Here is a 19,028-nt window from a genome sequence, read left to right on the forward strand (position 1 = left end):
AATCCATCAAGTAAATGGAGATTAAAAGAATGCAATGCCTATCAGAAGATATCCCCAATAGTAATTATTCTTAGAAAGAGGGCAGGGAACAGTGAAAAAAAGAAATTAAATTCCTAAATAGAGTTTAGGAACTCTGTCCTATAGTTTTGATAAAGGAATCCAAGATAACATGAGAGGTTAGAGAAACAGGCCTTACTCATATTCTTCATATACTTATTTTGACACTAATAATAGTGGCTACTGTATTATTCTACTTGAGAGTTGGTCTATTTGCTTTTTATCCATTCCTGAGTCCAGGAACCAATGATCACAAGACTTCACTTGGTCAATCAAGAACACGCCCAGTGTGCAGAGCGAGAAAGGCTGGTGAAAATGATCATTAAATATGAAGATACCAATCTTTTCTGAGATTGGCCAAGTAATTACCCAGATAGGAAGGATGGAAAGATTGTACCCAGAGTCAGTTTCACATCGTATTCTCAGATAAGTTTAAAACTTTGTTGACATGACTATGATATCAAGGTATAAAGCTGGGATGTTGAAATTTGGCCAAAACAGAGAAAACGAAATCCTTCAGATGTCATTTGATGTCTTGTAGAGGAAACAAATGATTGCATTTTGTTTTCATTTCAACTAGTTGCTGTGGGCTAAGCACAATGAGTGGAGATAGAGAGAGATAGGGAGACACAGAGAGAGAAAGCTTTATTTTTTACTCCTTGAATCTAAATTTATTAATCTACTTAAATTGAATGGGAGATATCTAATTAAGCATTGCATAGCATTTATAGAATTCAAAAATCTATTCATGTGTTTGAACAAAAGCATCGATTTTTCCTGGAAAGTATGATGCTCTTGTGCATATTATATCAAATCCAAATCTTATTTTCCAATAAAGGAAATAGAGTACTTTGTCTATTAAAAATTATACGAAATCTATATTTTTAAAGTGTAGCCTCTGGTAGATAGGAAATTCTGTGTAAGTAGGACAATATTTCATTATTTATTGATTCATGTCTACTCAAAAAGAGTGCACATTATTTTATTTTTAAATGGACGGTATTGGTAAAATGTGGTTATTTTAATATGCTAATGCCGACATAAAACATACAATTTTTTCATCAATTTCTCAGATCAGTTTACAATACTGAGGGAGAAAATATTTTTCAGTATTGTACTATATTAATTTTCCAGTATTATATTAAACATACTTTAGTAGGTCCATTATGTAACTTATTTTTTTCATTATGTAACTTATTTTAATACACTGCCTGTCAGTGTTGTCTGAGAACTCAGACATATTAGTCTTACTTGCAACCTTTTTAAAAAATAATATCAATCAGGTATATAGGGATGTCTGGGTGGCTCAGTGGTTGAACATCTGCCTTTGGCTGAGGGCGTGATCCTGGAGTCCTGGGATCGAGTCCCTTGGGCCCCCTGCATGGAGCCTACTTCTCCCTCTGCCTGTGTCTCTGCCTCTCTGTCTGTGTCTTTTGTGAATAAATAAATAAAATATTTTAAAAAAAACTTAAAAAATAAATCAGGTATATAAAAATACCTGACTGAAGAAAACAATGATGACATACACTCGTAAAATCAAAATGATGGTCTCATGGAGGAGCTTTGACTCAAATTTCTACCAGTAGACCTCAAACAGAATGATCACTACTACTCCTAAAAACAATGCTTTAATTGTCAAGTGAAATCATAGGGATCTCATAAAGACGTGCAAATCAAAGATAGAATAGCTCTAGCGCGTTTGCAAGTGGCTAAGCTCCCAAGCAAATCATCCCTATTAGTCCCTATTCATGACTTCAATTATGCTTTTTTATCTGTTCGTAACATGCAGCATTTTCTTACCCTCACATTTCTAGGCATTTTAGCTTCTGCTGACATAAATACATTCCTCAAATAGAATATTACAGCAATCTTCTGCTAGACATTTAAGCCCATTTGTGCATTTATTTTTTAAGATGCTTTTTTGAAACTTCTAACTGTGAGAGGTCTGGGAAGGTAGTGTTAGAATGAATGAGAACTTGTTTTTTAAAGCGACACTGTAGACACTTGGTCTACCGTTAAAAAAAAAAAAAAAAAAAAAAAAGAAAAGAAAATCACAGCCTCCTACCTTGAAAACAAACATCTCACGGCGAAGAATAGCTAAAGTGTTAAAGTTCCCATCGCAGATGTTGGGTTTGGCTCCAGGATAGGAAGGTCTGCCCGTGGGAGGCCGAGGGGGTTTGGGCCTGTCATTCTTCCGTGGGTCAGCTGGAGGAATGGAGCGGTGTGGGGGCACTGTCGGTAGAGGTCTTGTCGGTGGAGGGATCTTGTCAGGTGGACCTTTGAAAATACGAGGAAAGCACTTGGCTGACTTCAAACTGGAATAGTGCTGCATAATATGCTGCAGAGGACAATCACTCCTGAGGGGAGGGCACAGACTGAGTAAGCTAAGAAGTCTTGAAGACTGTATGTTTTTTGAAAAAACAAACCATTATACCCAACAAACTACTGCCAAGTCTATCAGAAAGTCCTTATCTTGCTAAGTTCTGAATCCCAGTCACTGAACTTTCTTTGTTAATTTTTAATGATATTTTTCGTAGCTTTGCCAGAGTCCTTATTGGAAAAACTGCTTTGAAATCTTTTTTGGAAGTAGGTGGTGTATAAATAATACATAAATGAAGATGAATACTGGAACCATGCATGTAAGCTCCACCAAAGTTAATCCTAGATTTTGACTGACAATGATTCTATGCAAATATCTCTAAAAGATAAACATTAAGGAATCAAAGTTTATTCCACCCTCTGTCTCCAACTGTATTTATAGCCTTTTCCTGACTTTCATTATTTTCTTCTAATGACATGTTTTGACAAATTGCCAGATGATTGTTTCATTTGAATACTGAATCTAAAACACCTATTGATTAAAACACCACTAGGTAAAATATTAATGTGAAGAGGTATTTCTAAAAAGAGGCTTCTAAATTAAGCCAAAGTTTACACATATAATTTGGTACAGATGTAAAGCATCATTCGTCAAGGGATTTATGTTTTTAAAAAGAAATACAGTGCTGTTCGCACTTAATATTTAGATATGGAAAGAATATTCTTTTGCAGACCTCAGTCTAGACTACTAATTCATGAGGTCATGAGAAAGAGCCTTCCTTCAGTTAACCACTTAGGAGGAATTTCTGATGGTACAAATTAGGCATAGGATTGCGCTCTCAACTCATGGGCTACTTAGTTTCGAGTCTGAGACGTTTCCCTTTTCTCAGTATCCCCCAAATAAAGAGCAGCACAAAAGTAGACTTTCTTTTTTTTCCCAAATCGTATTTTAACCCTGAGAGAAAGGTTACCACTGAGATATTGAAACTGAAAAACTAATGAATGCAAATAAATTAGTGAACTTAAACTATGCTATTTAAAAATGCAAATGACATCTTCGGGATACTGGATATTAACATACAGATAACACACATTTGCCTTTGTATTGTAAAATGAAAGCATCACTTCAGTAATTTAGTAAAGCATACTCTCTATATGTAAATTATAAATGTCAAGTTCTTAACAATTATGTGTGAAATAAATGTCTTTATAAAGGTCAATGGTTCTGTTGAGGGAGTTACGATTATAGTAAATATGTGGAATAGTCTTTCTTCCTTTTGTCTTAATTTGTATTCACTGATTGAACCCCATAAATAAAAATGATCTCGGTATATTAGAAATTTCTTTTGAATTATGTGTAAGTATACCTTGCCACTTGTTAACTTGGACTCTTAGTCAATGATTACATGCTTTTGAGCCCATTTTATTATATCCATTACACAAGAGCATTTTCTGCAACCTCAAAAGTGATTTATCTAGTACATATCTTACATCAAGTATCATAAACTGAGTGTCAATCTCTCAGTTTTTACCAAAATCTCATTATCTTATAGAAAACCTTGTATTTCTCACTGTTTTTATTGGTTGTAATCATTTATTACATTTTTAACCTGAATTTTAAATACTAAAGTTTATAAGATCTTTGGTGTAACTGCAGGTTGCAATTAAATTCAGTAAGAAAGATTAGTGTATAGATTTACTATAATATGTATATTAAGATATCTGGACGGTTGCCAACAAAACTTGATTGATATAAGACTTCTGCCAATAGGCCAGACTTTTTTTTCTTATTTTGGTATTTATCTCTCTCATATACTTAGAGCAACCATCTCAAAGAAGGAAATGCAGCAAGAATTCCGAACTTTACTGTGGTGTTAACCAAACAGAAACAGTGGTAACCTACCATAAATCTTCTGGATGCCTTGCAAATCATCATTAGGTAGTTTGAAGTTGTCAGTTTCCATGTACTGGTAAAATGGGGCCATGATAGCAGTGGGATCATTGGAATGCTCCAATCCCAGAGCATGTCCCAGTTCATGAACTGCTACAAGAAATAAGTCATTTCCTGTGAAAATGAGAAGAAAAGATGCTATTGTAACTAATATCCAAGTACAGAATTGGAACTTTGGTGTTTCAAAATTTCACCCAAGAAAAATAGGAGGAACTCCTTATTTCAACTATCAGTATGATTTTATCATTGAATTTTCTTTTTTAATTTTAATTTTTATTTATTTATGATAGTTACAGAGAGAGAGATGCAGAGACATAGGCAGAGGGAGAAGCAGGCTCCATGCACCGGGAGCCTGATGTGGGATTCGATCCTGGGTCTCCAGGATCGCGCCCCGGGCCAAAGGCAGGCGCCAAACCGCTGCGCCACCCAGGGATCCCAATCATTGAATTTTCTACTAGCAAAATCCAACACACTATTTTTGAAAAGGTTGGGGAGGTAGGTGGGAGGTGATGATAATGTAGTCACAGAAATTTAGATACTGAATGGAAGGAACAAAGAATAAAATTTGAAGAAAGATTAGCAGCATCAGAAACTGCTACTACTGATGTTGAAATATCCTTCCAATTAGAAAGCATGTAATAATATACTTTTATAATTTTTACATTGAACATAATGCTAACAGTAAGTCAGGAAAAAAATGTAGATCCAATTCCTACTTTTACATAGGTGAGTAAATTAAGGCACAGAGGTGACAGGTTTTGTCAAGAACAGCAAATCTTTAAATTTACAGAGCTGTGACTGGAACTCAAGGTTATTTTAAGTCCTAGATGAAGGCTTTTCTTTATACTAGCCTAGAATATAGGAATACAGAAGTATAAAATGTAAGTCACAGGCTAGAAGTCACAAAAACTAGGATTCTAGTCCTAGCTTTGTGAATACAAATTCTAATCAACTCAGAGGCAATATGAACAAGATATATTTATTTAGAGTGGCTGTTTCACATGGAAAAAAAAAATCTCTCCCACCTGTGGTAAACTTGCACAGTGAAATCTATTCAGTGCAGACTCTCAGAGAAACTTTATGCAGTCACACCCCTGCTGATGGCCTCTACATATTGTCCCTTCTGGATCATCATAATTAAACTCATGAGCAAAAGAGCCAGTCCTACACGTATATTTGTTATTTCTAAAAATTAAGTTGAACTATGTGAGCATCAAACAGTTGGGACTATTATACTCCTAAGGGTTATGTTCCTAAGTGGAAAGTTTAAAATGATTGAACATAAAATATAAAGTTTTGCATATGTGGATTGCAAATGATTTCAGCGAACTTCCTGAGTGTCATTTTCAGGAAAACTCTCTAAAAACATTTTTTATAATGCTCTGTGATAATTCCCTTCTGAGGGCTTTTTTTCTTTCTTCCTTTTTTTTTTTTTTAAACACAAAAGCCGAGTACATAACAAATATATTTTTCCTACTCTGGAGTAGTCCTTCATAGAAAAATGGATGAAACCATGAGGCTGATTCATCATATGACCTTAGCATACCAAAAACGAGTCATTTAAAACACTTCAGGGACCTACCTGACTCTCAAAGAATAACTGATTAAATATTGTTGTGAAACAAATTGAAAGGGTTTAAAAAGAATAGAGGTTAACATTTCCAATCTCAGAAAGCTTATCTTCTCCTCTTATTTAAATGTGCAAATTAAGACACAAAAAGAAAAATCATATAATACGTATGAGGTTTAATTAAAAATATTAACTAGGTTTATTAAAAGTTTACTAACTTGTACATTTTGAACATTTTACCTGCATTTTCTCATTTAATTCTCACAATTATCCTTTGAGTCAGTACTATTATTATGTCCATTTTTAAAATGAGAAAACAAAGACTTTGAGACATTAAATACAATTTGCAAATTCATGTAGCAAGTTGCAGATAAAATCCAAACTTCTCTCAGTCTGATTAGAAATCATCCTTTGAATTACAGTAAATCACACAGCTATAAAAGTATTAGCATGCACAACAGCTCAGATAATGTAGCCATGTGAAAACAATTTCATTCATTAAATCATGCATTCATTCCACTACTTTTACTGCATGCCTACTATGAGTCAGGCATTGATCTAGGCTTTGATATAGTAGTGAGCAAAACATACAAAAAATCCCTGCTCTTGTAACATTTACATTTTAATGGGTACTGGAAAGAATCAAGATAGAAAAGTAAAATATACAGAATGCTACATAGTGATAAATGATAAGGATAAATAGTGAGGCTGAGACAAAATGAAATCAGAGAGGAAATGGAACCTAAAACATGTATGGAATTTTAAATAATACTAATGGTTTGGGCTTCTAGTCTGACTGGGGTGGGGATAATCGTGTGTTTTTTTTTTTTTTTTTTGATAATCGTGTTTTTGAGTAGAGGAGGGACATAATCTGACTTACATTTTAACAGGATCACGCTGGTGATTGCTCTTGAGAATCAAGTACAGTGGACAAGGGAAGCAGCATGATTCAGTCTCTGAAGTTAGTGCAATAATTCAGGACCAGAGTAGAAGTAAAGGAGGTAGTCAGAGCAGTAAAATTCTTGATATATTTTGAAAGGAGAATCATAGGGTTTCTTAAAGGACAAGATGCAAGGCATGAGCAAAGAAAAACATCAGAGACAACACCACGTTTTCTGGCCCTACACCGAAAAGAATGAAGTTGCCATTCACTGAGATGGAGAAAACCATAGGAGGAATGAATTTTTTGTTGCTTTTTGTGTCGGTGGGGGGTGAGAGGTAGGAAGCATAACCAGGAGTTCCTTTCTTGAGTGTCAAATTCTGAATGTTTTAATTTGCTTAATGAAACAGGAAGACTCATCAACTGAGACAATAATAGAAAAGAAAAAGAAGAATGTATGAAATGTTTGAATAGGTCAGTTGTAAACAGTGGATGAGGGAAATATGGAGTAGTTGTCAGGCAGCATTCAGGATCATGAATTTAAAGTGACATTGGCTTCATTATGCGGGATGTCTCCCTTCTTCAGCCTTATTTGTCTGTGTGTATGCAGATACCAAAGTGGCAGTATTGATTTCACCAGACTTTTGGTATCTCTAGGTAACTATGAAAAGCAGAGGAAAAGATGAAGGAGTTGTGGATATACATAAGAGTGATTTTTTGACTCTGCCATGATACTTGTGTCATGTAAGGAAGGAAGGAATAGCATGGGATGAGGTCTGTGACAAGGTGATAAGATCAATCTAAGGTCAACTCTTAAATTCTGGGGTGATCAAGGTTTTTTTGTTTTGTTTGTTTTGTGTTTTTAGTCATGATTTAGCAGGAGTGAGCTAGAAAAATATTCAGTGATAGTCCTAGTAGATTGTAGGAGCAATGAGATTTGTTTCTTTATTTTTTATTTATTTATTTATTTATTTTTTATTTATGATAGAGAGAGAGAGAGAGAGAGAGAGAGGCAGAGACACAGGCAGAGGGAGAAGCAGGCTCCATGCACCGGGAGCCCGACGTGGGATTCGATCCTGGGTCTCCAGGATCGCGCCCTGGGCCAAAGGCAGGCGCCAAACCACTGTGCCACCCAGGGATCCCGAGCAATGAGATTTGTAAGAGCAATGTCAAAAGTATGTATACCTATGGAAGTGAGTCTCTGTGTCAGGATGAATATGAAATTGGAGAGGAGATTCAAGACCTAAGAGCCCAGAACACTGGGAAAATTATCTACATCAACACTGAGATCACCGAGAATTAAAACAAGGGTAGTGTTAAAGAGAGTAGGATTGAACCTGGAGGTAAAATCATCAAAGAATAGGGAAAACGAGAATTAGTAGATGATTCTAGCAACGAGGGACAGAGGATGGGACAGTTTGACAAAATCAAAGTCGAAACTTGAAGTGTTTATGGAGGAGGAAAGGAGAATCATCCTGAAGTAGCATTACAAGGATATAAGGCTGTGCGAATATTGTGACTCCAGCCCTGACGTAGAAGGAATATGAAAGAGAAAAGAGAACGAATGTAAAGGAAAGGAAATGTATAACCAATGGAGAGATCAGTGTCAGCTACAGAAAGGAGCCTAAAGGGAATATATTCAAAATAAGTTGATTATGAAGGGGATTTTGCTCATGACTGACTTGAAACTTCTCTAAAGTAAACAGTGTCAGAAGGTAGAGAAGGGAAGGGAATGGAGGGAGGGATAGCAATGCAGACGTCCTATGGGGATTAGAGTCCAAGGGGAGAGGGCATCTTCTGTGCTTCCTATGGTGATAAATAGGAATGGAAGTCAGGGTCCTAATCAAATTAGGCCGCAGATTCCAATATATCAAATATAAGACGTTATTACTACTTGACTATGTTTAAAGGAATTTAAGAACATGTCTTGAGAGAAAACAGGGAGTGAAATTAGAGGTGATACAGAGGAGAAAATGTACAGTGGTTGCAAGGACAACTTCCTGTAATTGTCTTTGGTTCAATTTTTGTTGCTTTTCTACCACCTACATGATGATAATTTCACATTCCTCATCAAGATAACCAAGACCCTTCATACATAAGTCCTTGTCCTTCCTTTCCAACATTATCTCCTCCTCCCTTTATTTTCCTCTTTCCGGTCACAGAAAAATGTGCTTGTTCTGTCCTTAAGATCGTTGGACTGTCTTCTTTCTGGATCCCCTCATCTGCCCCCGCCCCCATGTTGGAAGCACATCAAGCAGACCTGATGTGACTGCTCAGATGTCACCTTCTCTATGAAGACATTTCCCGAGGGGTGCTGTCCCCGCAGGCTCTCTTCCTTAGACTCCCACGGGCCCTCGTGCATCCCCCCATCATAGCAATTGCATTGTATTGTCATCATCCTTTGGTAAATCTTCCCAATATATTTTGAATTCTTTAAAGGCTGCAATTGTGCATCATTTATCTGGTGTCCCCAGTTCAAAGGCATTGCCTGGCACACAGTAGATGACAAATCTTTAAATAAGTTGGATGAATGGATCAGTTTCCAGGGCCTGGAGGACTAATTTGAATCTGAGTAGTAAAGAATAGAATGCTATTTCTACCTCAGTGCGGCGCAGAACTTTTTTATTTTCCCTAGCTTTATTGAAGTATAAGTGAAAAATAAAATTGTAGGATATTTAAAGAATACACCATGGAGATCTAATATATGCACACATTTTGAAAGGATTCCTCCCCATTGAGTTATTAACATGTATATCACCTCACATATTTAGCTTTTTTTTTTTTTCTTTTCAGGTGGAAACATTTAATTTCTCCTCTCTTATCAAACTTCAATCATCCAAGGATGTTATCAACTATAATCACCATGTTATACGTTAGGTCCTCAGACCTTATTCACCTTATGATTGAAAGTTTATACCCTTTTACCTACCTCTATTTCCTCCCAAAATCTGTTTTCTGACCATAATGCCAGGAATAAGAATGGAAAGAGAATGAGATAGGAGAAGACTAAGGGGGCCACTATTCTATGGTTCAGAAAACAGAACTAAAGTACTCAACACGGTCGGCCACTCATTGCTGAATAAATGTCAGTAAATACTTGTGCTCACAGCTAATGAAAAGAGGACGTGGTCTAGAGGAAATTGCTTGGGAATGCAAAAACGGGCTTGATTTTATTAACTATTAGGGAGGAGGAATTAAAGTGATTGGAGGGAGTAAGGAGTGTGAGGGGATGGTAAGAAAGTCCAACAGTGGAAAGACAAGACACAGAAGTGTGGACTTAGTAAAAAGAGGAAAACATTTTTTAAGGATGCCACTTTGAGTGAAAACCAATGAAACATGGGGATGTGTGGTGGCTAGTGGTTGAGCGTCTGCCTTCGGCTTAGGTCATGATTCTGGGATCCTGGGATCGAGTTCTGCTTCTCCCTCTGCCTATGTCTTTGCCTCTCTGTGTCTCTTACGAATAAATAAAATCTTAAAAAAAAAAAAAAAACATAACACACAATGAAACATGGCCATTGAGTACCATCTAGTCCCCATGTTCTAGTCACAGGCAGAGCTAAAAAAAAAACAGAAGGAAAGAAGAAATTATTTATGAAGAGATGCAGGAATGATGAGATTGGCTGCAAGTATGTATAACAAGAGAAGACTTCCAAGGACTGTGTGCCAGAGGGCAATCTCAAGTGAGAGAGGGTGGGGAAGGAAAGGAGCTGCAGGCGTTATTAGATACCACCCATCTAACACCAAGCTGAAGTAAACACCTGTGTGAGTTCAAATCAGAGACACCACAGTTAAGATACAAACCTGGTATTGACGAGATTTTGTAACTGCCATTGCCACCTAAAGTAGTAGAAGGACAGGTTGGCTTCTGGCATGCCCACACCCAGAAAAAATGGGTAAAGTTTGGCTGGAATGACTATCAGTGGGCAAAAAGTGAAAGAAAATTTTCACCAACAGCAGGCCTAATGACAAAACCAAGATCTAGCAAGCAGCCAAAAGACCAACAAAAACCAAGGCAGCTGAACCAAGAAGAGAAGGCGTTAGCACTTAGGTTTACCAGGAATACCGACTGTGACAACCCAGCTCAGCAAGAGCACGCTGATTCAGAAAAACACCTGTAGACACCCTTGGCCTTCTTGTGGCAAAACAGATATAATAATTTCTTAAGTCGGAAAGTCCCAATGTAGCCTCACAGGGATGATGTTTGGTTTTCATTCTTCAAAAGGAGAAGAAATCCAACCTTTAGAACATTCCTCCTTGTGTATCACGTCCCCTTTTCCAGAAGAAAGTATCCTGAACTTTGTTCCTGAATAAGGATGTAGGAACTCATCCTCTCACTCTCTGGCAGATAAGTGTGTTTAGTCATGCATCAACCTTGCTAACTTTACCGGATTATTAAAAGCATTTCAAGTCTGTCACAGGACAGTAGTCTTTCAGCCACAATTCCTTTCTTTCTTTTTTCTTTCCTTAATGAGAGAACGACCAAAACGCAAGAAGAAAAAAACAGAGTAGTGACAACAGCCGAAGTGATTTCATCCCCTGTATCTGTGCTCTTCAGATCAATCACATTTTTCCTAAGCACCATTTCCAAGGGTGGAGTCATTCCTTGTCTAAGGAATAAGAAGAAAATTAATAGGATCAGGATATGAACCTATGACCCGTTCGGTACGCCACAGCACTTTTAATCAGAAATACTGGCCAAGAGCTCCAAGTAATTACCGTTCTTCAGATGATTGGCAATAATATAATTAAACCTTACTTGCAGCTTCACAATAGTTTAAAAGGGTAAGTTGTTAAATAAAGTACCACCCTGTGATTTGAATTCCACTAGGAACAAAAGTTGTTGGCGTATGATGAGGTTTAGACAATTAAAATGCACCAGACCTCTTTCCTAATGATGAAAATAATAACTGCTTCTGTAACTTATCATTAATTCACATTACTTGAGATTCTTAATTGTAATATGCCTTGATCTTATCACCGTGCCGGCAACAAAGGATAAATCAGCCTCCTGATTCTCAGCACAGAAATAGTACTTGCTCCTTTTGTAAGACTGTGAGTTTTGAGTTTGCTGCTTTCAATTGTATCTCTAATCTTCTTTCCTTTGTATACTCCAATACAATTTCAGAACACTGAACTGTATATTATGAAAGATAATGCATTATTTATAATTTCCCTGTCATAATTATGTCTTTATATTTTATTCCAAGCTGTTTCATCCCTCCATGCATTTTCATATGCTATTCCCTCTGCTGACAACATATCCTGAATGTTAAAAATGACTACGCAATATTTCATACATAAAAAGCTGTTACGGATATTTCCAACATTTATAATCCTCCCGACCCGAGCAAATACTCGAATATGACCAGTACCATTGGGTCTCTCTCTGGTTTTTCTCTCTCATCTAATACCTTTGGCTGTCCCGCTCTCTCTGTGGGTAATCACTGACCTGAGGTTCTTCATCTCTCATTACCTTGCCTGTATTTTGATATTTTTATCAAGTACGTATGTTTAACTGACTTACAGCCTTATAAACATGGTATTGTTCTATATGCTGGCTTGTGAAACCCAGCATTTTTTTTTTCTTTTATCTTCTTGTTTGCCTCTTAGTGAGTCTTGCAAAATCTCATTAATCCTTTAAAACGAACCTCAAAATGACCTCCTCTGTGAAGCCTTTTCCAACTCCCCAGGTAAATTTGATTCCTCTGCCTCTGTGTATCCTTGCATAACTTTATAAACATAACTGGGTCATAACACATACCAAATTGCCCTGACAGCTTCTGATGCACAGAAGCTCTTAAGATTTACTTGTAAGTTAAATGACTGACACAACAAATTTAGGCAGACTCATAATTTTCAATATTTAAACATTTAAATACGAACTATTTAAATCCATGTGTAGAAGTAACACTCAGAAATCATCATGAAATCTTTGATTAGGGTTCTGGGGTGCCTGGGTGGCTCAGTGGTTGAACATCTGGCTTTGGCTTGGGTCGTGATCCCAGGGGTCCTGGGATCAAGTCCCACATCAGGCTCCTCTGCCTATGTCTTTGCCTCTCTCTGTGCCTCTCACGAATAAATAAAATCTTAAAAAAAAACAAAAATCAAAAAAACCCAACAACTTTTGATTAGTATAAATTTCCCCAGGGCCTGATAAATAGATGAGATGGACCATCTTGAACCTCAGTCCTCCCAGACTTTCCATACTGCGTGTTGTGCCAGTTGAGAAGCAAAAGGGATCTGTGTGGTCAGCCTCTAAGAAATCCCCATAATACCCACCTCCTGGTATTTATTCCCATTCCCTATCAGCTCGCAGTAGCAGAATACGGTAGAAGCGATGGTATTTGACTTCTAATGACAGGTCATAAAAGACCTCATGATTCCCACCTTGGTGTTCTCTCTCTCTCTCCCTCATTGTCTGATTACTCACTCTGGAAAAGCCAGTTGCCATGTTGTATAGATGGCCCTATGGAGAAGAACTGAGGCATCCTGTGAGGTGGGAAGGAGATTCTCTGGTCCATTCAGGCAGCTACAGCCCCACCCAATCATCTCACGGCACATTTATGACCTACCGTGGACCCAAATCAACCCAGCTAAGCTGCTCCCGGATTCCTGACCCTCAGAACTGTGTGAGATAATAAACATTTGTTGTTGGGGTGATTGCTGCTGCGGCAATAGGTAATAGATAATACAGGATGGTTTAGCCCACTGCCTCTTCTCCATTTGATTAGGATTAGGAGATAGGGAAGACAAACTGGAAAGAAAAAAAGGATCTGAGTAGAAAAGGAAGCCACTCTGAAGCATTTGAGTACTTCTAGGATCATCCTGCGACGAACGTGGGTGTTAAGTATTGTCCAGCCCAGCTATCTCTCTCTACAGAAACCAAAAGGTTTTGGCAGTAACCCTAAGTCTGAGAGAAAGTCTGTGACTGAAAATTTCCAGGGATGGAAATATCAGCAACTTCCCTGCCTCGGATGTTCTTTCAAATGTGCAAAGCCTGATACCTCAGTGGCACCTATCCTACTACTTTCTTTGCGCATCACTGAAGAGAGGCCCGCTCCCTGGGTGGCTGGTGCTCCCTGCCAGGCAACCAGAAAACTCTGATAGGGTAGAGAAAAAAAAAAAAAGAACAAGAAAGAAACAGTATTTGTTGAGCATCTATTACGAACCAGAATTACGTCACACCGAACTTGTCATTGAAACTCGACGACCTATCCTGGCTTCCTTTTCCAATAATGCTTTCGGAGGCTGCGGAACTTGCTCAGCCAGGCAGCCCGTGCTGAGAGAGTTGGGCTGTCGTCTACACACATCCTGGCTGCCCAGCTCCAGACAGGAGTGAGATCACAGCTGCAAGATAGAAGCTGACAGAAGCTGATCTGGGGCGGATTTTCTCACATCTCTTTCTGTCACTTTTGTTCTTCGGTCAAGTCTCCAGCTCCTCAAAGGCTCGGTGCCCTTCTGTCGCCTTCCCCCTGCCCACCGCTCCTGTCTGCAACACTCGGCCTGGATGTGGCTGCTCCCCAAGGGCCTCACACTTCCGAATGATCCCCTGGTTCCTCTTCTAGCTGCTTTCCCCCCATCGAGTCAGACGTGGTGGGACTAGGAGAGCTTAGGAGAAAAGCTCAGTATTGCAGTCATTTATTAGTCGCACATCATTTATGGGCAAATCTGATGCCATGCAGTTACAGTTACAAATGGCACTTAGACGTGTGTCAGACCAATTTTGTTGACTTTTATTTAATGACAAATCTAATTTACTTTCACACATGCTTGGTACACACAGTGCTATCAACGACACCCCCTAAAAGAACTAAAGGAAACCAAACGCCTTTCTTAGACTGTTCTAAAAGCAGCAGCGAGAAATAGCAGACATACTTTCCATGCATGACCTTCCCTATGTCTCACCATCGTAGCTAAGTTTTCTCATTACCACCGTTCTACAGATTAGGAAATGAAGACTTCCACAGACTGTGTGATGGCCAGAGTTACCCAGTAAGTGGCAAGAGTTGATGTGAACCCTCCAACCCCCCAGTCTTGGCCCACAAACCAAAACTGAGTGTGCTGAGGGCATGGATTTCTCTCTTCCTCTGCTCTAAACCTCTCCTCAGGGCTGTAGACTTGTGCATCAGAGGGCAGCTGCTGTGTAAGACCTGTTTCCAGGAGTCTGAAGCCATAGTTACTACTGCTTTTCTCCGCTGAAGTCATGCTAAACTTAATATTTTAAAATGCTTTTCCTAAAATAAAATAAAAATGTATGGCCCCAGTACAACCCTGGCTGCTCAAAGAGTTTCAGTCACTTTCAATCTAATTTTTAGTTAAGTCTAAAAGCCTTGAAGTAAAAAAATATATATATATATTTGGACTTTTATTTTTAAAATTTTATTTCAAAACATTTCTTCAGCAATTCCAGAGGGTTTGCTGGGAATGTTACAGAGTTGCTGTAGGCAGGTGGTTAGGCTTAAGCATGCCACTAGTGTATGCTCTGAAGGCAGAGGTAAACACCGGGCACTTAAATATAAGGGAAACAAATGGCCAGCTAATAGATCTTCCAAAAATCAGTATAAAGGCAATTTCAAAGACAAACTACCACCAAACATTTACAATTTCTAATTTAATAAGCACTTTAGAATAAATCGATAGAATTAAAACAATTCAGGTCTGTGCTAAGCCAGGTAAAGTGGACACCCTAGGAAGATATTTGAATAATCAAAGTGAAAGTACGTGTTTTATTCCTTCAGGCTATAATTTGGATATGAAGTCTGGTGTTGAGTGAATTAGACGCGCCTTTATTAAATTCAGAAGAGTCTTGGTAAAAAACAAAACACAAGATTGGATATAGCTAATTGCACCATATTAACAAGAATTTTTTTTCCCCTTCTCCTGTTGGGCCTGGTTAGGAATCTAAGAACGTTTTCAGTTATGTCCTATGTAATTTTTTTTTTTTTGTTCTATGTAATTTATTCAGGTGTGGCTTATCTGTGCTATACTTTTCCCCTGGGCGGCTCAATTTGAAGGTCAGAATGATTCTGGAGGCCCACTTCCTCTCTCTGTAATAGTGCAAAAGAGATCAATTTTAGTGACTATTTAAACAAAAGTAATCATATAATAAATTGCAATGCCACTTTTCAGTAGCTGATTTGAATTATATGCCCTTTTACTGTATGCGAACTCTAAGTACTGTTTACCCGGTCATCATTCTAAGTACGCCCGGTATAGCCATCCTGGTATTATGTGCTACAATCTCCAGACCAGCAGCCACTATGTGACATATAGTCTTTAAAAAATTACTAATTATCTCCCGTGTGTAAGGAACTATTGATAGAATTACTGAACTATTGATAAACAATTCATCCTAACATGTAATTGATTTTTTTTTCTACTGTGTGCCAGACAATATGAAGTACCAGGGTCTCTAAAGATAAATTACCCAAATCCTTTGTTCTTAATTAAGAAACTGAGAGTTCAGTGATTCTGAGTTCTGGGCTCACAAGCTCCTCAGAGAATCTGAGTTAACTATGCAAATTCTCCCAAGAAAAGTGAGTGCATTTGCACATTATTGTATGTGATTCTGAAGTTAGTTTTACTCTATATACAACCTTTAAGATAAACCAGATTGAAAATTCTAACTCAGCTACTGTGTGTATATAAAATTCAATAAATTACTAACCTCTCTGTGATCAGGTTTCTTTATTTGTAAAGTTGGTCTAACATCACCTACTTATAGTCTACATCATATATATAAACATACATAATATATATAAGACACTTAGCACAATACCTATGACACAGTTTAGGGCTTAGAGAGTGGTAGTGAGGAGCTACTACCCTACTACTACTACTATTACTACTCTTATTTCCATAATTACTAGACTTCACAAACTTTTGAGTTAGACCCTAAATTCTTCATTTTACATTGGCTTATCCAGTCAGAAACCTATCAAGTATCAAAACAGGAATTAAAAAATATCAGTTCTGACTTCACCAAGATCCATGCACCACCTGGCTAACTATGGTCTTGATACAAATGTATGTCAGTGACAAAGCTGGGAACTATGTTAAGATCAAGTTTTGGGGAGTTTTGAATGCTTTAAGGTTTAAGAATTTGATCATTACAAAGAAGGCAATGGGGTATTATGAAAAGTTAATATCAAAGCAATATTGCTTAGGGTAACCTGGCATCAGCATGCAGGTATGATTGGAGTGGGATGTAGCTGAAAGCTAAGAGAGCAAGTCGAAGACTCTTTCGACAGTCAAGATTATTAGGTGATGACAACCTAAATGTAGGCAGTGATGAAGGGAATAGAAAAAAGGAGTCTCTGAAAACAGAAAAAGGAAATACTTGGGTGCTGGGATGATTGAAATAATTCTTTGAACTACTTCCCATCATGAAGTTAGATTTCATCATAAGCCCTTAGGCATCCAAATCCATGTAAAAACTACTTCATATTTACTATCATTATTGTGAAAGAGAGGATAAGTTGAACCTAGATTCTGATTTTCATTTTCAAAATATACTAAGTGGTTATGACCTTAAAAGCTGTCCATTTAAGACCTTTTTATAAATATTTCACTTGTATAACATATAAATATGTCCATAGAAGACCTTATTTAAATATGTGTTCATAGAAGACCTTATGTATCATATAAATATGTGCATAGAAGACCTTATATAAATATGTGTTCATATATATAATTTTTTTCATGTAGTATCTGAAATTGAATTTTTGCTGTAATTTTTTGTACCAAATGAAGAATAATTAGCAAGAAACAGCAAAAAAATAAGGTTTCATGCACTTGCTTGTTGTAGCATATATAGACTATAATTCCTGTATGGACTTGGCTTCGAGCATTTCTTTACTGACAGGAGTTTAGCCCATGACAGAGGTGCTTGAAAGGCTTACTGTAACACCATTGCTATACAGGATGGCTAATTCACAAGGGCTGGTTCACAATAATGAGATAGGTTAGCTCTTTTTGAGTAAGAGCTTTGGGCTTACTATGATGCAAAGAGGCAGAACTGGAAAAGGCAAGGCCTCTAAATAGCATACACAGCTGCAAGCTGAAGGTCAGTCTTTCCACGCATGAAGTGAGAAATGCCTGTTTTCTATCAGCCTATCTATCAAAACCTTCATAAAGCTGGAATCCAACATATCCTTACACCTGAGAAGAATAATTTGCAAACTAATTAATACCCACTTGCTTTTTTTTAAGACTAAAGGTTTGGGTACCAAAACTTTTTTTTCTTTTGTTTTACCTTGAAGAGCCTCCTACTGACACTTACTTACATAAGCCAATCATGAGTATATGTCCCCAGGAAAACACTGGGGAAGATTTTTTTTTTTGTGTGTTTGCTTTTTGTTTAGGATGGGCAAAGAAGAAGCCTAAGGGAGTTGGCATGGGGGTGGGGCTCTTGGGCACCTGGACACAGGGAATTAGTTACCTGGTTTATTTCCACTTCCTGAAAACAAAAATTAAAGAACAGGTTAAAATGATCAGCTCTTTAGGACTAGAAGAGTCTCTCACAGAAGGGGTATACAAAGGGAATTAGGTAGCTAGAGGAATTAACAGGAAAGCAAGTGAAAGGGTGTTACACAAAGACTTGATTGAATGGATTGTGTTTGGAGTAGGTGTGTACTACCCTAAGAGTAAACCCATATAACATGTTTCTTTGTACCTGGATATGTTTACATGGGTAGAAGGGATGGACTTAATTCAAGTGCATCTGTTTGTTTTCTGAGAGATAGGGGCAGATTAAAGAATTACAGAATTTAAAATCGGGGGAGGGTAGGGTAAAATTTTAGTTGTTTTCTGAATTTTGCTTTTTCTAGTTCATTTCCACTGGATAATTCATTTTTGTGATATTACAGACCCAGTCATTTATGTATGGATGATGTTCAGGTTTCAGGGGAAAAAAAGCAAAAGTAAATATATATATATAAACAATCCTCTATGCCCAAATATTTGCACAGAGATTTATTAACAGATTATAAACAAATGTGTTTTTATAAAACATTTATATGTAAATCAAACAACAGCAAGCAAAGAAGCCATAATAACTTAATGACTCATTCAGAACTCTTGAAGTTTTCCCTTCCTTCCCTAAACAAAGCATTTCCCCAGAACCTGTTTCTCGTCAACAAGGTGATTTTTTAAAATATTGACTTTTAAGAGGAATCTTCTCATTTTTTGCATTTTTCTATAGCAGTCCTCCTTTCTTACTCTTCACAGCCTTTCTTTTTTCATAGAATAAT

At 37.4% G+C, this 19,028-nt stretch overlaps 1 protein-coding gene across 1 annotated transcript in view; it reads right to left on the bottom strand.

Moving 5' to 3' along the window:
- MMP16 (matrix metallopeptidase 16) overlaps nt 1-19,028 on the bottom strand; it is a 289,269-nt gene that overhangs the window by 79,887 nt on the left and 190,354 nt on the right. Inside the window, exons 5-6 of the mRNA XM_055303461.1 lie at nt 4,280-4,441; nt 2,123-2,334 (exon numbers count right to left, since the gene is read on the bottom strand). Coding sequence (XP_055159436.1) covers nt 2,123-2,334; nt 4,280-4,441 — 374 coding nt within the window. The remainder of the gene's footprint in view (nt 1-2,122; nt 2,335-4,279; nt 4,442-19,028) is intronic.

The sequence above is a fragment of the Nyctereutes procyonoides genome, unplaced genomic scaffold (assembly GCF_905146905.1).
Source record: "Nyctereutes procyonoides isolate TBG_1078 unplaced genomic scaffold, NYPRO_anot_genome, whole genome shotgun sequence".
Classification (NCBI taxonomy): Eukaryota; Metazoa; Chordata; class Mammalia; order Carnivora; family Canidae; genus Nyctereutes; species Nyctereutes procyonoides.